General features: G+C 41.1%; 1 protein-coding gene across 1 annotated transcript; it reads left to right on the forward strand.

Annotated features, from left to right (window-relative positions):
- Nucleotides 1-17,881: 17,881 nt before the first annotated feature.
- LOC130140458 (uncharacterized) lies at nucleotides 17,882-19,814 on the forward strand. Its single transcript, XM_056319839.1, has 2 exons — nucleotides 17,882-18,024; nucleotides 19,466-19,814. The coding sequence occupies exons 1-2, from the start codon at nucleotides 17,986-17,988 to the stop codon at nucleotides 19,799-19,801; spliced, it is 375 nt and encodes a 124-aa protein (XP_056175814.1). The 5' UTR covers nucleotides 17,882-17,985; the 3' UTR covers nucleotides 19,802-19,814.
- The last annotated feature ends 2,502 nt before the right edge of the window (nucleotides 19,815-22,316 follow it).

A 22,316-nucleotide genomic window follows, 5' to 3' on the forward strand; every position in this document is an offset into this window, starting at 1 on the left:
ATCATAAATGAATTTATAACTTACTTAGACCCAACTCATATCTATGACTCTCTTTTCGTTTTATTTCGCCCTCATTTGATCTCGCGCTCGCTTACTCTGCACTTTCACCTCAATTTAGGTATAAGTTCTCCTAAATTTGGTCAAATCTAGAAATGTTATAACAATATATGTCGGGTCGGTATAGGTATAGGAATCGATCAGAATAAGTATAAATCACTACATTTGTATTATATGGAAATGGGTCAAAACATATTAAATGGTTTAATTTGAGCTAAATCATTTTCTACTCTACTTGAGCCATATATTTGACCGGTCTATCAATAAGTAAAGAATCCCCTTCAGCGGATCTGAAAACGTGGCGCCTTCTCATATGACCCCCAAAAACAGTTACGTTCCATTTTTTCTTTCTTTTATTTCTCCAAATCCGTAAAATGAATCCGAACTGTGTGTATATATATAAATGAAAATCTAGAGAGCAGAACACAAACAAAGATGGGACGGCCTCGCTTCCTCGCAATGCTCCTCGTCTCCTCTCTCCTCCTCCTCTCCTTCTCCTCTCATGGTATGATGTGAATCCCCAAGTTCACAATTCATTCAGGAATATACTCTTTTTCGTCAAAGATGCATGAAGATCAATTCATTCTTCTTGTTCGCTTCCCTCTTCTGGGAATTTTCAGGATTTGGCAGGAAAGTGATGCAGGCTGTAAAGCAGGGAGGTTCCCCAGTCGAACTCGAGGTTCGTTTCTTTCAAAAATTCCCATCCTTTTTTCCATTCCCCAAAACTATTCTGAATTTCCACATTTTCTCGATTATAACTTTTTTTCCAGGAAAGTGGAGGAAAGTGGAGGAAGATGGCGGAAGTGATGGACTACTCTGATCCTGAGCCGAACACGAATCCTCGGAGTGGATTCCTCCTGAGCCCTCCTCATGCTCCCCCTGGACAAGGCTAATAATTCTCAGTTCCTGTCGCCGATTTTAAGCGTTGTTAGTTTTCAGTGTTCCAGCTTTCTGATAATCTTTCGTTGATTTGATGCGCAGAGTTTGTCTGCGAGAATGGTTATGTTTTGTTTCGTATTTGCGAGCCGATGAAAGTAGGCAGTTTCAAAGACGTGAGCTGAATATAAGCTTTTTTGCGTGATTTCCGGTCAAATTGTTCCTCAAGAAGATATCATTTGCCTATTTTTTTGGGGGGGTTTTCATATATTCACTCGATCTCCGTGCTCAGGTTTTATTTACCGTTCAAAGTGTCGCCTATTAAAGGAGAAAAGTATTCTATGTAACAAATCGTGTAACCGACCAAAAATCTTGGGAGAGTCAAAGGGTTATCCTTTGTGCACCAGATCGGTCGTTGTGGGAGCATCAGACTCGAAGAAGCGTTTCTCGAGAGGATTAATTTTGGCGTTGATGAATTTATGATACTTTTGAACGAGAATCGTGGAAGTTTTATATCAATAGGCTGGAAAACTCTCTCTCTCTCAAATGTTCACGGGAAGAGGAGTAGAGTTTTCCTGAATTTCTAAAAATATTTATTATTCACTAATTTTCTTTAAAGATGTCACGTTAGATAACTTTATTTCACGCATATCAAACAAAAGCCTCTCTTTCTCTATGTGCTCGCGTACGCGAGACCACAGATCAAGCCTCATCTGGGGCCACGAGTTAGGAGACCGCAGATCGGCCTCAATCCATTGCCGGAGTCGTTTGGCTTCGAATCGGCCTTAGTCTAAGGATATGGCACCTAGTTTAACTTGCGAACCGGACCAATGGTGGTTCTCACAGGAACTAGTCCAGTTCTCAATTCCAAAATTTGTAATCAATAATCAGTCTAGCTCCCAATACCTTATCTGGACCGCACCGACAAACTCAACCAGTGGAACTGGTCGATAGATGTAAATCTGGGTCCATTCTATTTCTCAATAGTTTGGTTTCCAACTAAAGACTCCTCCGAAGCACGATCGCGCAACATACTCAAGTAAAGTCTAAGTGTTGAGATACACAATCTCGAAAACACATTCTAAAACGGAAACTCGAACTATCGAATAACACCGAAAACATATCCGGAAACGTGCCCAGTCGAAAAACTTGAATCACCGATCGTCTAAAGTATATCACCAAGAAGGACGTACCTTGTTTTTCACGGATTAAATGCTCCAATTGCAACACCGAGAGAGTACGATTCTTCGATCGTCGAGCGAGAGCCCTTTTTGCTTTTTGAGTGAGAGAGTTTCTTGTTTTCTCTTAGAATGAACACACTCCAATTGACAGAATGTACATAACATGTCTGCCTCACAAATAACCACCTCACAAATAACTGCCTCGGCGGTTATTTCTCTCTCATGGGCTCTTTCAAGATTAATGGGCTGGGTTTGGCCCAACGTGGGCGGCCCAATGATCACAAAACCCATCATCTCCCACTCTCACATGGTGGGCTAAACATAACTCTCTCTTCTTTGCAGTGTTCATACTAGCAAATAATCCGTGCGACCAGCATACTTCGAGAGCTCGTTGCTATGCATCTGTTAAGAATACATAGCGGCTCAAATTTGGGCATAACGTTTTCGAGTAGATATAGTATGCAGTACCCTAGATCAATCTGTCACATTTATATCTCTTTTGATCTCTTTTAGTATCTCGTGTATTATATTCACAACTATGATTTACTCAAAATCATAATTGGTCGACCTGTGAACACAAAAATGGAATGTGACATCATAAATAAATTGATCTTCCGCTTTCCTTAAACCTCTCTATTTCAGTCCAACTCGCTTTTCTAGAAATGCCCCATTAGATCGAATCATTCATGATCATTAGCAACACCCTAAGATAGCGAACACTGAATAGAAACTTTGAGAATAAGTTAGAATTGTGAGGGCACTGAATGAGGAACTCATATCCTCAAGAGTCTCACACGGCATAAAGTTGAGATCAAAAACTTTTGCCACTCTTATCGGTTGTCTCATGCATACGTAGTATGAAATACGTATTACGGTATTAACACCTTTCCCGTGGAGCGTATGTCTTTACATTCAATACCGTACAGATGATAGTTCAGACATACTCAATGTCTAAACTTGAGTTCACGTATCTACTCTTCTAAAGAATCCATTAGAACTCACATCTGGCATCAAAGACAGATAAAGTAAAATATGTGGGCTATTTTACTTTCGGACATAGTAAATGTTATGTCCTCATCTTAGCACTTAGCTAAGGCGACATTTATATTTTAAGCTTGAGCTCTCGATTATCACCTAGATAATAAGCTTAAAATTGTCTCATCTCTATTTATCACATAGTAAATAGAGGCGATTACTCGTATGAGTGGGTTAATCTTATCTGTCCGACATACTTTCTTAACATAATACACTAAGTATTAAGATGCATACATAAAATAAATTCATAGGCATTAACAATGATATAACAATTTCATTTAAATGTGAACATTAAGGGAAATTACAATATTCAGTACATCAACATCTACGCAGTCCTAGAGATTTTACATGACCATTGAAAATATCTCTAGGAATTGGCTTCATCATAGGATCTGCGATCATCCTATGCGTAGATATGTACTGCAAGTTCACATCCTTTCGTGCTACCATATCTTTAACAAAATTGTACTTGGTATCTATATGTTTGGTCTTGCCATGATATTTCGGATCTTTGGTGTATACTATCGCTGCTTGGCTATCACAATTGACTAACAAGGAGCTTGCAGCATGCTCAACAACACCTAATTGATCCAAAAATCTCTTAAGCCAAACTCCTTCTTGTACTGCTGCTGACAATGCCACGAACTCGGCTTCCATTGTGGATAATGCTATACATGTTTGTTTCTTACTGCTCCAAGATATGACGCCATTATTCAGTAAGAATGCAAATCCAGAGGTAGATTTCCTTTCGTCTAAATCTCCTCCCCAGTCAGCATCTGAGTAGCCTTCAAGTCGCAAATCCTTTCCTTGATAACTCAGAGAATAATCAGCAGTACCCTTTAGATACCTCATGATTCTTTTGACGGCTTTCCAATGTGCTTGACCTGGATTGGATTGGTATCTACTTACCATTCCAACTGCAAAACATATGTCAGGTCTTGTACACATCATAGCGTACATTAAACTCCCAACAGCACTAGCATAAGGAACGCGTTTCATTTGTTCCTTTTCTTGTGGAGTCTTAGGACACAACCTACGGCTCAATCCTTCACCTTTTGCAATAGGAGTATCCATGGGTCTACAGTCATGCATACAAAATCGTTCAAGAACTTTGTTGATATAAGTCTCTTGCGAAAGAGACAATAATCTCTTGGAACGATCTCTTGAAATCTGAACTCCAAGAATATATGCAGCTTCACCCATATCTTTCATCTCAAAATTGGACGATAACCAACTCTTAACAGTATTAACCAACTACATATTGCTTCCGGCAATCAGTATATCATCAACATATAATGATAAGATCACAAATTGATCTTTGGATCCTTTGATATATACACAATGATCTTCATCAATCATTGTAAAATCATACGCCACTATGGCATTATTAAAACGTGTATACCATTGTCTTGAAAACTGCTTAATATCATATATCGATCTCATAAGTCGACATACTTTTTGTTCTTGGCCTTTCACAATGAAACCAATAGGTTGCTCCATGTAAATTTCTTCTTCTAATTCTCCATTTAAAAAAGCAGTCTTTACATCCATTTGATATAATTCAAGATCCATACTTGTAACTATTGCCAAAATAAGGCGAATTGAGGTAAATCTCACTACAGGAAAAAAAGTTTCTTCATAATCAATTCCTTCCTGTTGATTATACCCTTTCGCCACGAGGCGAGCTTTATATCTTTCTATTGAGCCATCGGATTTACGTTTTATTTTGAGAACCCATTTGTTCCCAATAGCTTTGCGTCCTTTCGAAAGATCAACCAATTCCCAAACTTGATTGGATTTCATTGACTCCATTTCTTCTTCCATTGCATCTATCCATTTTTTCTTATTAGGGCAATTTAGAGCCTCATTTACATTCCTTGGCTCATCTTCATCTTGTGGAGCGACCATAAAAGTTTCCCCTTCAATGTCAAAACGTCGTCGGGGAACACTTTTGCGACTTGTTCGCCGTACGGGAGATTGTGCACGTGGTACATCACTCTCCATTACGCTCCCACTTGGATTAGATAATGACGGTATCGTCTCACCAAACGGTTGCAATTGAGATTGAGTCGAATTTAATTCCTCATTTCTCACATTGCTCCCACTTGGACGATCTTCATCAATTTCATTATCATGATCCAAGGTTTCAAAAAGTGAGTATTCCTCACCTATTTCGCCCTTCTTAGGAAACTCATTATCTAAGAATGTGACATTTCGTGATTCAAATTCAGTAATACTCCCACTTTCTTGCTCACCTATAAACACATACCCTTTCGAGTGCTCTGAGTATCTAATAAAAATACTCTTCTTGCCTCTAGGACCCAGTTTCCCATACTTGTGAGAGGGCTCGTGAGTATAAGCAGCACAACCCCAAGGTTTAAGAAAACTTAAATCGGGTTTTCTACCTGTCCATAACTCATACGGAGTGGAAGTAACTGATTTAGAAGGCACACGGTTAAGTACATAGGCAGCAGTTAACAAAACATCACCCCAAAAAGTGATAGGTAAGTTAGCTTGTGCCATCATAGACCTAACCATTTCCAATAGGGTTCTGTTTCTCCTCTCGGCAACACCATTTTGTTGAGGAGTATATGGAATAGACAACTGTCTTTCTATTCCTTTTTCATCACATAAATTTATGAACTCATCAGATAAATATTCTCGACCTCGATCGGATCTAAACGTTTTTATTTTCTTATCTAATTGATTTTCTACTAAGTTCATAAATTTCTTGAAGCAACTTAATACCTCAGATTTATGAGAAATCAAATAGACATATCCAAATCGAGTACAATCATCTATGAATGTGATGAAATACACAGCCCCATGCCTTGCTCTTACATTCATTGGACCACAGATGTCAGAATGGATTAGTTGCAAAGGAAACTCAGCTCTTGTACCCTTTCCAAATGGTTTCCTTGTTGTTTTTCCCGCCAGGCAATGCTCGTAAATAGGCAAATCAACTTTTTCAATATTGCCTAATAAGCCCTCTTTGGCTAATCTTTGCATTTGTTGTTGGCCAATATGACCAAGTCTAGCATGCCACACACTCACATCATTTTCATAAGAGTTGGAAGATGTAAATAGGGAATAACAAACGTTAACATCACCACAGTCAACATCTAGTACAATAAAACCATTGAGAAAGTATCCACAACCATAGTAATTCGTATTCAAATACAAATCAACACCACTATTATGGAAGTTCAAATTAAAACCAAGTTTAACCAACACTAACACAGACACTAAATTTCGACGAATCTCCGGAGCATATAATACGTCATGTAGGAACAATGTGCGTCCACCACGCATCATCAACTGGCAGGTGCCAATTCCTTTAACTTCAGCTTTGGAGTTGTTCCCTACATAGATCCATTTCGTTCCGGTCGGAACCCGTCGAACTCCACGAAAGCATCTCTCGTCCTTCGCTACATGGTCTGTTGCTCCCGAATCTACAGTCCACAAAGGATTAGACTCAGTTAAAAATACAGAACTTGACACATAGGCAAAGTTCTCAAGAATGCAAGGGGAGTTTACCTTCTTTGGCTCGCCGCAATCGTAAGCGAAGTGGCCCTTCTTGCTACAGTTGTAGCATTTCACCCTCGACATCTTCTTAACAAAAGAACGCTTTCCTTTGTCTTATTGATTAAATTTTGGTTTCTTACCCGAAAAACTTGCTCCCTTGCCTTTCCACTTCATGAACCTTTCGACGCGCTTACGCTTGGAGCTCGAAGCCCCATGTGAGCTAGAACCAGCATAATAGATGTCGGTTTCTGGTTTCGCCGCCAGGAGGCGATCCTCTTCTAACTCAAGATGGCGCATGGCATCTTCAAAGGTCTTGATGTTCTCATTATGGGTTAGGTGCACCTTCATGTGCTCCCAACTTTGAGGCAAGGAACGGATCACTGCTTGCACTTCCTGTTCATCAGTCAGAATGTGTCCAGCATCCTTCAGCTCAACAATCATGTTCGACATCTTTCTCAGGTGTTATTTCATGGACTGACCATGAGACTTCTTATACGAGTCAAACCTTATAGTGAGCTGTCTCAGCTTGGTCACCGACGTATGACCAAATCTCGCTGCTAATGCTTCCCACATTTCCTTGGCATTCTCAAAACGCCTGAACTCTCGCATGATATCATTCTCCATGCTACTCAGCAACGTGATGCGAGCAAGCGAGTTCTTCCTCTTCTATACAGCAAATGCATCTCTGTCTCTCTTATGCTGTGCAGTGTTCCCATCCTCAGGTTCTTCCATAAGTTGGTTAAGAGCTTCTAGTGCTTTTTGTTCTTCTAGCACATATTGGATTTTCATGTTACATATTTCATAATTCTCGCCGTTCAATTTTTCTCCTTTGTTCAACTCAGCTATTATGTTCTTAGTTGCTGAAGCCATTGAATCTGAACATATCAGACAGACAAGCACGAATTATTAATGCCACTTATTTATGCATCAATTTTACACAAACTGATTATATTAATGAATAATTTCATTTAGGTTTTAGATTCGAAAGTTCACTATGTTCCCAATCATCATCTAAAATCCTAATGTGAAATTATCGTTAACATAATCATTAAGGTAAAATTACGTTCTTTAAAGTTACTAAAACTTTTAGAACTCCCACTCAACCACATGATTTTAATAAGACAGATATTATGATAGAATAGTACCATAAACTATTCACAATAAAAAAATATCCATCAACATTCATTCACTAAGAACTATTTACATAAGGAACGAATCTAGCATAGAAAAGAAACATGAACACCAACATGAACAGTACTATCCACCTAGGATATCTAAAACCGAACTAAAATAAAATAAAATCAATGGCTTATCAATTTCCTATACATAGGGAAAGATTCATCAAAGTTCTTAGAAAAATCAATTTTCTTCTTTGGCAACCAAGAAAAGACTGTCGAGTATCCCTTAGGCTTTCTCCATGGCGCATTCATTCTTCGCCAAGTTGTATTCATCCCTAGGGTCGAAATCTTTGTTGCCTCAATCCTATAATATTCTCTCACAAAATCCATTGCAAGTTTTTTGTAGGCTGGGACCACGTTGACCTTCCATAGTTGATGCAACACCTTTTTCCATTCAGATGGAAGAGTGTTGATCAAAACATTCATCTTCTCAAAGTTCGGCATACAATAACCGTTCCAAATGATTTTATGTATCATCTCATTGACCTTGACCATGTGATCCTCCAAATTGCCATTTTCCCATCGATAGTTATCTAATTCAGCTCTCAACTCTGCAAGTTTTGCCTTCTGTTCAGGCGTCCTAGCCATAATGGGGTTTTGATATCTTCGTACCATCGTTCCTGCAACAAATGAAGAAAAACTCAAGGGATTACTTTTTAATCCATGATACAATATTGCAAGAAACACATTCTGCCCCCTTTCAGCACCATTTTTTTTTTCGGTGGTCAACGCCGGTCAACGGTAGTCAATGCCGGTCAACGGGTCAGCAGGGTCGGGTCACGAGTCAGCAACCGAGTCGGATCGAACCAAATCGATCATTTCCGGCCTACCGAGCCGGGCCGAACCGGCCAAAAAAAATATAACCGGCGTGGCTGACGTCAGTGTGACGTCAACCACGCCCACACGCGCACGCATGGCGCGTGCGGTGCACGTGAGAGGCGGTAACCGCTGCGCACGTGCAACGCACGTGCCAGCGTAGCCGTCGCTTGCGGCGGCGCGTGGAGGCGCGTCCGGCCTCCCCCGGCGGCGTGCCACCCGTCATTTTGCTCGTATCGACGAGCACTACGACCCTATGCCTTCAAAAATAAAATTTATAGCACGAAATTTCGAGAAACGATCCCGAACAGTACGTTCGGGTGTCGATTTTCGTACCTGAGCGTTCGTCGGCGCCGTTTCACGAATTCCGGCCATCAATCCGTGTAATAAGCATATTAAACTATCAGGAAACAAGAACACATGCTCTGATACCAATGTTGAGATACACAATCTCGAAAACACATTCTAAAACGGAAACTCGAACTATCGAATAACACCGAAAACATATCCGAAAACGTGCCCAGTCGAAAAACTTGAATCACCGATCGTCTAAAGTATATCACCAAGAAGGACGTACCTTGTTTTTCACGGATTAAATGCTCCAATTGCAACACCGAGAGAGTACGATTCTTCGATCGTCGAGCGAGAGCCCTTTTTGCTTTTTGAGTGAGAGAGTTTCTTGTTTTCTCTTAGAATGAACACACTCCAATTGACAGAATGTACGTAACATGTCTGCCTCACAAATAACTGCCTCGGCGGTTATTTCTCTCTCATGGGCTCTTTCAAGATTAATGGGCTGGGTTTGGCCCAACATGGCCGGCCCAATGATCACAAAACCCATCACTAAGCCTTTCTGACCGGAAAAAAAAAGTCTAAGCCTTTCTTTATTATCAGACGTAGCGCGCCTCTGGGTCAATTTATTCTCAAGTTTCTTGCTTTCAACCTTTCAGGTAAGGAAGGTAGCATCTGCGAAGTTCCACCACAGTGGATTTCGTCAATGCGGAGAGAAGTCGCAGAAGAGTGACAGGACTATTCGACGAGAGTGAAAGTGCAGTGCCGAGCAGCTACGATGCCTCATGAGGAAATGTAGTTGTACGAGCAACAAGAAGCCTCAAAGACAAGGGAGGCAACAAATTGTGTTCTATTTGTCTAGCAGAAGCAAAAAGCGGGAAAGTAAAATAACCCAATGGGTTGTAAAAAGGCTTCCCACCGCCTTTTGGGCCCAAGTTATTGCATTCTTTATGTAACTAAAGATAGAACCTGAAACCTAAGAACCGGACTAGTGACGTTTTTAGGTTCCAAGGTATGTAGAGTGGGTTTTGGGTTCAAAATTGGAGAACCTATTTCGACGGGTAGGTTCCAATTTTCCAAGTTCTAGGTAGATGGAATCTGGAACCCGACACGTGGAAGCTGAAATAAGTTTTGTATTTTTCTTGGTCTATGTCTTCGCGCTTGTTAAGGATAACAATGCATGACTCGTTCAAATTCAAAATATTTTTAATTAATCCATTCTTATCTCAATTAGTTATTAATATAGTTATTACTGTAACGGATGCAATTATTACTTTAGTTGCTACTGTAACGGACTAATTCAAAATTCAAAATATTTTGCATTAGTCCATTCTTATCTCGTGTAATTACTATAACAGCTAGAAAACAAACTCTACAAATACAAACGCTATCCTAGAGTTAAAGGATAAGCGAAACTCAAGCTCAAACTTAGAGTATAATTCTTTCATGGTATCAGATGCCCCGTAAGATACTTGGAAACACCTCTGCTATTTCTTCTTTCTCTTCCATTTTTTGACCTCTTCTATTCACGATGTCATCTTTCACATCCACTTCGGCTGTGCAACACCACCTTAGCCTCAGACTTTTTGGTAATAACTTTCTATTGTGGAAAATCCAGTTATTTTCGTTGCTTCGTAGCCAATCCTTAATGGGATATCTTGACGGCAGCATTATCTATCATTCTCCAACCATCACCCCCACGGGCTCCACTACTACTGCACCGAACCCTGCATATGATGAATAGATTCGAAAAAACCAACTTGTTCTTAGTTGGATGATATCTTCTCTTTCACCTGATGTCCTACCCTATGTGGTTGGACTAGCTACTGATGCCGATGTCTAGAAGGCTCTACAAACTGCTTTTGGATCTCTATCACAAACAAGCATTCTTCAGCTTTATATGGAACTCCAAAATACATCCAAAGATGACAAGTTTGTGTCAACTTATCTCCGCGATGTAAAGTACATTTCGGATCATTTAGCTCTGCCAATCGCCCTCTAGGGAATGAAGAATTAAATGCCATTGTCTTCCGTAATCTTGGTTCTGATTTTTCTGACATTATTGCTGCCTTGGCTACAAAACCTAATTCAATAACCTTTCCTGAACTCCATCGATTGCTTCTCAATCATGAGCTTCGAATGAAATCTGCTACGATGCCTATAGAGGCAAATGTTACCACTTACACCCCTCCATCATCTACCCCTACTACTCAACCGCAATCAATTTTCGATTTCTAGTTTCCAACTATCTACCATCCAAAACCGTCAATACCGTTGGCAAGGCAACCAGCGCAATTATAGAAACTCATGCAATCGATCTAAAAATATGAAAGACCGATGCCAAATTTGTCAGAAATATAACCATACGACTGCATGTTATTTCAAGTATTCGCAGTCTAACAACAGTGAACCTCAGCCTACTGCTAATATGGCTAGGATTCTTCCTACCCCATCGCAGCAAGACTGGTTTTCGGATACTATAGCTACTCACCATGTGACACCTAACATTGCAAATCTGCAGATCTCTACACCACATAACTGTAACGAATCTCTTCATGTAGGTAATGGAGCAGGTTTAGACATTGTAAATGTCGGTTCTTCCACTTTCAAAACTCCTATTAACAAATCTTTTTATTTCTCACATATCCTTCTTGTCCCTACCATTACATGTAATTTGCTTCATGTACATAATTTTACACGTGATAACAACTGCTTCTTTGAGTTTCATCCATTTAACTTTGTTGTGAAGAATTTGCAGACCAAAACACCACTACTCCAAGGTTCGCTTAAGGATGGACTATACCGACTGCCAGCTGGACGGATTTGATGGATTTTTCAAATTGTTTCTCAGCCATGATTTTAAACTTTTTGAAAATGGAAGGGACCATAGACAGATTTGAATTGGATAATACCATGCATATTTGGAAAAGTCATCAACAAATAGAACAAAATATTTATAACCGGAAATGAAATTAATTGGAGCATGCCCCCATACATCAGTAAAAATTAAATCGAGAGATGCTTTACTAATACTATGAGTGGGGGGTAGGGGTGTTTTATTTAGCCCTAGGACTTCATTGATCAAGAAAGGCCAAACCATATATGCAAGCTACAAAAATCCTTATACAGATTGAAACAAGCACCGCGGGCTTGGTTCCATCATCTGAGCATCCTTTTAGAATCACTGGGATTTATTGGATCAAAAATCGATACTTCCCTCTTTATACTACATCGGGCCAATTTCTCCATTTACATGCTTATCTATGTTGACAACATTGTTATTACAGGGTCCAATGCGACATTTATTCAAGACACTATCAACTGCTTCTCCACAAGAGACTTGGGCGAACTTAATTATTTATTGGGCATGTAGACTTTTTCAGTCAAGTTACCATTTAAAAATGCGTTGCTAACATCCAACTGCCGGAGTTTCCAATTCTTTGTCATAGCTAATGAAATAATTGTACGAACGGTGGTTGCTTTAGCAATGGGACTAAACGTTTCTGTGTAGTCGATACCCTGCTGCTGATTGTAGCCCTTGGCCACGAGGCTGGTTTTGTATTGATCTATCGAACCATCTGCACATGTCTTGACTCGATAAACCCATTTGGAGCCCACAACATTTGCTTTGGGATTCGGTGGAACCAAAACCCATGTTCCATTATGCAACAAAGCATTAAATTCTTGAAATATCGTGTCCCTCCATTTTTCATCTTTATTAGCTTCGGTGAAACATCGTGGCTCTTCCTTAGAGCTTATTTCAGTCAAGTTCACATCTGGCAATGGATATTTAGTGCTGCGCCTCGGGTTTTAACGCAGCTGCATTGAATGGATTCTTGATTTTTGATAAACCGATTATGGAGGTATCACAACAACTTGTTGTGGGGAGGCATATGAAAGATCCTCATTAGAACCTGTACCAGCATTAGACGGACTAGAAACCAACGTGTTAGACGTTGAAGCAATATTAGTATTTGATAATGTCGGTGATGGTTCTTCAAAGATGGGTGGAGAAGTGTTAGAGGGTGGGGTAGAAGGTAGAATATTATCATTAATACCATGGTTTGCCTGGGAGGACATACCAACTGTGGAGATCGTCAACCAAGGATGTGATGGTGAGGGTATTTCAGAAGGGTAGGAACTAAGTGTGGCGAGTGGAAAAATATTTTCGATAAAATGAGCATGTCTTGCAATATACATGTGTCTAGTTTTGTAATCTAAACAACGATAACCAACATGCAATGGACTATATCCTAAGAACACACATTGAGTAGAATTAAGTGAAAACTTATGCGAATTGTATAGCCTTAATAAAGGGAAAACAACACAACCAAATATTTTTAAAAACTTGTAATCCGGTTCTTGATGGAAAAGTGTTTGAAAAGGTGAGATATTATTTAAGAGTGGTGTAGGTAATCTATTAAAAGGTAAATTGTAGTTTCAAAAGCATAATGTAATACTTAAGTGGAAGAGATGTATGTGCCAATAATGTAAGGCCGGTATCAACAATATGACGAATTTTTCACTCAGCTACTCTATTCTGCTCGTGAGTGTGTGGACATGCTACATGATGGAGAATTCCATTGTTTGAAAAAATTTTATTCAGGGTTCTGTATTCCCCACCCCACAAACATCAATCAAGGCTCCTCCTGTCACAACAGAAGTATGTTGCAGATCTTCTCCACCGAACCAGAATGGACGGTATTAAACCGATTCACACGCCCATGGCTACAAATACCAATTTAATCAATCAGGGTAAGTGTGACAATACCAACTCGAGCGTGACGTCCCAGGCCATCATAAAAACTATGCGGCTTAATTATGTAATTTGAGTAAAAACGTAAACAGAACACAAAAATGTAAATCAGAGATAACAAAAGAAATATAATAGACAGCTCTTATTTATCTTCTTTTTTTCTTTAGATGATTAGTACATTTACATCACAAAGGAAATGACCACTGGAAAAGCAAGGATCTAGTCTACTCCTTCTACCAACTACAAAACGTCACATCCACGCCTGTCTTAAAGCTGCCATGCAAAAGCCCTAGGAGACTACCCGCCAGCGACCATGATGCAGCTCAAACAAAAAGGGGCTGCTGCATCAACACCTGGCCTGATCAACCACCAGCCGCGAACCTCCTCACACTCTCACAAGGAAAGAGGACAGGTCCAAACAGGTGACCAACTATGCGGAAGTAGTCCGATACGAAATGAAACATCATCCATACTAAGGGGATAAAGAAGTCGACCTAGACAATGGTCGAGCAGTGTTCCCACACCACTTTAGGTACAACGGGATCGGGACGCTCAACGAACGATCCCTCGATAACTAGTACTAAACCATATGTGGAGATAGGTGTCACGAGCCGACGGTTCCTTGGCCGCGGAATAGCCCGTGCGGCGCCTGGCGCGCCGAACGCACCAGGCCAGCCATCGTTCACTAGCTGTTCCCAAGAGCAACACGGCGAATGTCTTCTTCGTATCGAATCATACCACGCCCAGTTTGGCTCGGGCGTCTAGTCCATCGAGCGAGACACACATAATACTTTCGGTACGACAACTGGTTTCGGCCTGCCATGGCTTCATCAGGAGAGCGGCATCAGCTCCCGACCAGTTTGTGTACGGGAGGCCAAACCCGCCTTCAGAGCTCCTACGATATATTCGTTCTATCCTAGAACTCCTAGCACCAACCGTCCTGATGCCACTCCCACAACCCAGTTATACTTCATCCCTTATGCGTCCTTACTCTTCACCCGATAACCCCGAGCATCACTCACAAGGGTACAAGAGTACGAGAGAATCACGGTCCGTGACATTCTCCCCCACTCAATTCCGCAACGCCCTCGTTCCGATCTATTTTGTCGCTTCCTTGCGTCAATTCTCACCATCAATGCCGCTGTGGGGACTTACACGAGTGGTGGACGCTCGCCCAACAAAACAACTTCTCTCCACCGGTGGCTTTCTTGATCAGAGCCGTTCAGCACTTTGCTTACTTTGGAATTCTCATGATCTCGGCAGACCAATGGAGGTTTTTCCCCTTGTTGATAACGTGATAGTAGACCCATCTTCAGACTCGCCAAATCGATCCAGGAACGTTTTCCCTATTCAGTAAGGAATCAGTTCTTTTCCCGTGCCCCTGTTCATCCTAGGAGCAAGTTGAGAGCCGCACTTTGTCCGAGCATTGGCTCCGGCGATTCACTCTCCGCCCTCGTAGGACCGAGTAGTCCACAGGTTTTCTGCAACTCACTCACTTACTGGAGGGATCCTGCTCTGATACCACTTGTCACGGGCCGACGGTTCCTTGGCCGCGGAATAGCCCGTGCGGCGCCTGGCGCGCCGAACGCACCAGGCGAGCCATCGTTCACTAGCTATTCCCAAGAGCAACACGGCGAATGTCTTCTTCGTATCGAATCATACCACGCCCAGTTTGGCTCGGGCGTCTAGTCCATCGAGCGAGACACACAATACTTTCGGTACGACAACTAGTTTCGGCCTGCCATGGCCTTATCAGGAGAGCGGCATCAGCTCCCGACCAGTTTATGCAAGGGAGGCCAAACCCGCCTTCAGAGCTCCTACGGTATATTCGTTCTATCCTAGAACTCCTAGCACCAACCGTCTTGATGCCACTCCCACGACCCAGTTATACTTCATCCCTTCTGCGTCCTTACTCTTCACCCAATAACCCCGAGCATCACTCACAAGGGTACAAGAGTACGAGAGAATCACGGTCCGTGACATAGGCTAGTGGGTGGATGGAACGCCATGCTAACGGTCTGAAAAACATGGAAAGCAATAATAGTGAGATAAACTCAGCAAGTAAATCAAGCCATGACTATTCTATTCAAACAGTTATATCACGATTAAAGAGTCTACCACAAGATCATTGATTTCCATCATGAATATGAATAATGATAATATGTATATGAGAATGCATATGATACGCCCATGAATTCCCCGCGAATGCCACTTTCAATCGTAACCATCGATTTTAAGAACTGATCTTCTGCAGACCACATAGCAGCAAGCGTCTAGCTCCTACTTCGAGGTTATGCGACTTACTTGCACATCTATCACCGAGACCACATAGCACGGTCTTAAGATATAACGGCCTTGAGCTTCCCAGATTCTCTCGCTGGCTCCCACGGGGCATCACTGGTACTCCAGCCGATGGTCCTCACTGTAATCCTCACAATACAATGTATATGGATGAAATGACGGAAATGCAACATGTTAACTTCAATACTCAATAATTATTATATCGATATTGTAAATAAGATACGATCGACGATAATCGAAATAATCATTATGCAGAGCGTCCATGGTTGCACCACCAGCCACACCATTTCAATCGCGTCACCATCAAAATTTTTTGATGTTCACCACATCATTGAGTTCATCACAACTAAGTCACGAGATATATTGAAAATTGTAAAAGGCATGTAAGCAATAAAAGCTAGCCATGCAAAGCAAATCACATTCGTCATTCCCATACAAAACCACTACACGACCTCATCATGCCGATTTAACTACGAAACAGTATTTTCACTTCCTGCAAATTAGCATCAGCCAAATCATCAACATGAATGGCTATCATCGGAATTTCCGAACCGATGAAAAATCACATTTTTCCACTATCTTTAAAACAAATAACCTCGTTGTCACAAAACCACTTCATTTCGAGGCTTCCACCAACGTTCACGAGTTTCGCGCGACTACCGGTCGGCTTTACGTACAACATACATTCCAAGCTCCACCTCTAATCATAATATAAAGGATTGAAATGAAGAGAAATGGCGAGAATACTCGCCTTAGATACGATCGTAAAGCTTCGTCCTTTGCCTTTCTCGAGGTACGTCGAAACTCAAGTTTCAACGGAGAGGAAACCAGCGAGATCTGAAGAAGACAAACGATGAGGAAACGAGAGTAAAGAGAGAGCACAATGGAGAGAGGCAGTTCGGTCGGTGGAGGAGAAGAAATGAAAGAGAAAGAGAAAAAGAAGAAAGATAGAAAGAAGAAAGCCATAAAGTCAAGACTCATCATCATTCTCAATTGATGCAACTCAAAATATTATCTAATACAACATATGGACTTCAAAGATTATCAATTGAGACAAGACAAAAGAAATGAAGGGGAAGAGGGAGAGAGGTCGGCGTGAGAGAGAGAAAGAGAGAAGAAAAGAGAAGAAAGACCTTAGCTCAAAAGTTATCATTGCTCACACATAATTGGACTCAAAGCTTCTTCAATAAAGCAAGATAATAATCGAAGAAAAAGAAGAGAGATGAGGTCCGGCCGTGTAAAAGGGAGAAGAGAGAGAGAGTGTGACATCCTCATTCTAACACCAATTAATTACGCAATATTGAATTTATTCGGACTCGTTAGGCGCCAATCAAGAAGGTAAGGCCATCCTATCATATTGGACCTTGATTTAATTATTTGAATGTTGCACATTAATGTACAATGTGCTTGATTGGTATCCTATGATTGATTAACCTGTAGTTTTCATTTGTGTGCAATTTCTAGAAGTCTTGATGGAGATGAGACAAACTTTTGGTCTTATCATAGTGGCTTGGGAGCCACTTTTGGGGGGAAAAAGATATGAGGACCAACTTGGTTAAGCTTCTAGAATTGTTATCCCATAAGCCTCTTGCATGTGCCTAATTCTAGTAGGTATGATTACCTTAGGAGGGGAGACTTGATGGAGATATTTTTAAAGGCTAGGCTAGCCTAAGCCTAGAGCATTTGAGTGAAAGTGCATTATTGGACTCTCTCTCTCTCTTGTAAGATCACTCAAGGATAACACTCTCATTTTTCACTCTCATTTCTCTCATTTTCTCTCTTCCTCTCCCTCTCTTCTCTCCCTTACTCACGCCACCACCATCGCCGGCCACCATCGCCACCACCGCTCATCGCCACCAGCACCGCCGGCCATCACCACCACCATGCCACACCGTTCGTCCGCTCACCACCCCGCCGCTCGTCGTCTTGTCGCCGTTCACGCCGTGCCGAGCCGCTCAACGCTCACTGCATGATGATTGGACCTGGTGGAATGAGTTCCAATGGTTTAGTAAGTGGTTTCTCTAAACCTTGGCTAGGGCGTTCTTCTATGCATATCGGCCGTAGATTAGTCTTGGTTGAACTTGATTCCTCGTATGTGTTTATGGATGTTCAAGTGGCTGTTGCATGATGATTGGACCTAGTGGAATGAGTTTTGTGGGCTAAAGATTGGTGGGTATCAACTAGGGCTTAATCTTTGAAGTTTGGTTTGAAACTCAGATTTGTTATTACAGTACCTTTTCGGCTTACTATTTTTGTAGAGACCTTTGTGGGCCGAATCTGAAGTAGTGTTCTTCACAAAACTTATTCCTCACATCTTGAAATTTAACATATTTTAAATCTGGAATTTTTGGAGGTTATTTGGGTCTCACGAAAGCCCATCTTCATACAGTGTTTAAACTGCCTAGAATGCTATTTCTCTGACCTTCTTGTCTTTCTGAATTTTTATAAATTTTTTCAGATCTATTTTCGACAAGCTTCCTTCATAAAAGTTGTTAAGGACTTTTCTGTCTATAATATATAAAAATTTTGAAGCTTTTTAAGGTGATTTTGGTACTGAAATAGATGTATTTTGAGGACCGAGTAGTCTGTTCGAACGAGCTGATTTGGGTCTGACTTTGAGTGAAAAAAATACATGATTGCAGATTGAAATGGGTTTTGTGTTCTTCATAAGAAATGTTTTATCAAGTGTTTTATATGACATATCCAAAATTTAGAATTTTTGGAGTTCATTTACTATTTATTTTGGAAGGATTTCGGTTACTGTGCAATCTGCCCAGGTTTATCCCAATTTCATATATGCACTATTTTCTTTAACGTGCGATTACTCTAGTACATTTTATGTGTGCGGAATTTAAATGTTCTAAGTGCATGAGCATGAAACACTCTTGCATTAGCCTAAGTGGAAGATAATAATTGGCTTCAGTGATTGATGTACTTGCTTGATCACATAAATGGTTCCGTACTCGTATAATTGCGTGGGGCGATGCCCGATGGATTTCGGTTGCCATTCGCGATGAAGGTCGGAACAATGCTCTTAATTGAATGTTATCTTCGAGTGAGGTCAAGATGATACCGTGCCCGATAGGGCGGGACGATGCCCGGTTACGCCGAAAGTCCACCAACGCGAGTGTTGGTCGTGGCCCTAAGCAGTCGTAAAAATCGGAACATGTGTGGATGCATTGTGCATGAATTATGTGGCATGACATGTTCTTGATTAATATGCATGATTGTCGCATGTCAATTGAAAGCAAGACTTCACATGTGAATAGTTATGTGAATTTGATGTGCCGTCGGAAGGGAAGAAGTATGAGTGTTTGATTGATGGTTTTGTGGCATGCGAAGTTGATGAGTTACCCTTCATCTTTCCGAAGCAAGGTTTCATCCTACTCGAGGTTTAGCGGTTCTGCTTATTGAGATTTTCTCATTTGTCGTTGTTTACCTCTTTTCAGGCCCTTAGTATGGATACACGGATAGTATGTTTTGGGGTCCCGGTGGACCAAGACGTTGAGATAGTTGAGTACGTTGCACCGGAGATGGACACGACATACACGGAGTACGCGACTACCGTTTGGGTTGACGAGGGGCTTCCTAACTTAGTTCCTCATCGCTTCAAAGCGTGGTATGTGTGGTTCGGGGAGGAGCGTTGGGGACCTCTCCGGCGCTTTGACGGACTGCCGAGTGCGCCTGGTGCAATTTCGTGGGATGCTTCGGGGTCAAATGTCCCTGACGATCTCGTTAGTGATCCAGAGTCAAGCCCGAACTACAACCCCGTAGAGGAGCCATAGCATATCCGAGTATAAAGGAGTCGTGTCTTTGATAGAGGAGATTCCCCGACCCCTTTTGTTCAATTCGGATAAAGACCCGGAGTTACGGGTTTGTATTTTGCTAACATCCAATCGTCTTGATGAATATATATGTGAAGCATGCTTTTGGTGAATGTGTTTCCTATGCTATCCCTGTTGTGCTGTTTGGTTGGGTGATATTAGAATTTGCTTCCGCATGTGCTTACTCGTTAGTTAACGTGATGGGTCGGCGACACCTCCTGAGACATCGCAATTAAATGACCTATGTAAGAGGGGTGTCGCAAGTGAACCTAGGGGATTAGGGTGCGGGGTGTGATAGAGAGAGACTTTCTTGGCTAAGTAATCATCACAACTCAAATAATTTGACTCCAAATTATATCAAATAAAGATTATAAAGTGACGAGGAGAGAGAGAGACAAAAAGAATTTTGGTTTTGTCTCCTTGAATTGGACTTTTGGAGGAGATGTCAACTAAGAAGCAACAATCAAAGACAAAGAAGAAGGTTGGCAGCGCAAGAACAAAGAGAGGAAAGGGGTCGGCGGATTCCAAAGCAAAATAAAGTTTGACTTATAAATGGCCTTTTTTTCCAAAAATACCCCTGTAATTTCCAAAATTTACGATATTTCCACCGAGCCATTTTTACTTGCTAATAAACACCATGAGCCAAAAACGCAAGGCGCCACCATCACTAAGCCCTTTAGATTCCACGCCACATCAATAGAAATTATATAAAGCTCGTGCACCTCAAAATCACGATCATCGCAAGACCGATAATTCACAAAAGAAAGGTAGATAAAACCTGAATTAATCACCCAAAGACTATTCCTCAATAGCCATTAAGAAATAACATTTCCAAATGTTATTCTCTGCGCATTAAAATAGGTGAGCCTGAATCAAGATGTCACAGTAAGCCACTTGAAGATGCTACTTTGTATAGGAGTACCATAGGAGCTCTTCAGTATGTCACCCTGACTCGGCCAAATATCTCTTATGCGATAAACAAAGTCTGCCAGTTCTTGAAAGAACCAACAAGAGACCACTGGACTACGGTAAAGCGAATCCTACACTACTTAAAGGAAACCGTTTTCGCATGAATTGTTCATCAATTCCCACTCCACCACAGAACTCCACACACATAGTGATGCGGACTGGGCCGGTTGTCCCACTGATAGGCGCTCAACAGGAGGTTATGCAATTTATATAGATCAAAATCTAATTCCTTGGTTAGCCAAAAAGCAGCATACCATTGCACATTCCTCAACCGAATCTGAGTATCAGGTATTGGCAAACGCCACGGCAGAAGTGGTATGGTTGCAATCACTATTACAAGAATTAGGCATCTCTCAATAAAAACCTTCTATCCTTTGGTGCGACAACCTAGGGGCAACGTATCTTACGGTGAAGCCACTTTTTCATGCTAGAACAAAGCATATCGAGGTAGACTTTCACTTTGTCTACCATTTAGTGTCACAACGCAAACTTGAGGTTCGCTTCATATCCACACGTGACCAAATAGCGGATATCTTCACCAAGCCTCTTACAAGGTGTAGTCGTGATATGTTCAGATCCAAGTTGAAGATCATCCAAAAGACCACCTTCAACTTGCGGGGGCCTGTTAAGGATAACAATGCATGGCTCGCTCAAATTCAAAATATTTTGAATTAGTCCATTCTTATCTCAATTAATTATTACTATAGTTATTATTATAACAGATGTAGTTATTACTCTAGTTACTACTATAACGGACTAATTCAAAATTCAAAATATTTGAATTAGTCCATTCTTATCTCATGTAATTACTATAACAGCTAGAAGACAAACTTTATAAATACAAACGATATCCTAGAGTTAAAGGATAAGCGAAACTCAAGCTCAAACTTAGAGTATAATTCTTATAGGGCTATCATATGGTATTCCATGGTGTCCAATGATGAGTGCATAATATGAAACCGCTAGTCTGAGCTTTCTTTTTATGACTAAGGCTTTTACTTTGTTAATGGATCATGTTCTTCGTGTGTCTATATATATAAGATGTGGTCAGTTGATTGTAGTAACAAATGGTGGTCATTAAAAATGATGATTCACTACAATCTTTCCATTAATAATACAGGTGGAACTTAGATAGACACTGGAACCGACCCTGAACCTGTGACAAAGTAGGTTCCGATTCCAAGACATGCAGGATAGGTTCCAAATTCCAAGATATGCAGGGTTGGTTCCAAGTTCTAAAAAAATGAGGAACCTGTTCCCACAGGTTCCACTTGGAACTTATATGGAACTTGGAATCAGTCACCCCTACACGAAACATACGAATAAATACACCCTAGTTATTGCATTGTTTCTTGGGTAGCATTTAGTGATTGACCACTTGACAGGTTAGTATCTTTGAGCGGGGAGATCTCAATCCAAGTGATGTCACTGCAAAAAGAAAAAAGAAAAATTTTACGGTTCCCAGGTTGATCCCAAACAGGTTGATCGGGTTCGGGCCGATTCTAAG

This window comes from Syzygium oleosum, unplaced genomic scaffold, assembly GCF_021117445.2.
Source record: "Syzygium oleosum isolate NSW1041296 unplaced genomic scaffold, Sole_v2.1 Sole_v2.19, whole genome shotgun sequence".
Classification (NCBI taxonomy): domain Eukaryota; kingdom Viridiplantae; phylum Streptophyta; class Magnoliopsida; order Myrtales; family Myrtaceae; genus Syzygium; species Syzygium oleosum.

Bases quoted from the DNA above. Each gene is read 5' to 3' on its own strand.
- LOC130140458 (XM_056319839.1), top strand. From the start codon at position 17,986: ATGATGATTGGACCTGGTGGAATGAGTTCCAATGGTTTA. The intron at 18,025-19,465 runs GTAAGTGGTTTC...ACCTCTTTTCAG, and splicing joins GAATGAGTTCCAATGGTTTA to GCCCTTAGTATGGATACACG.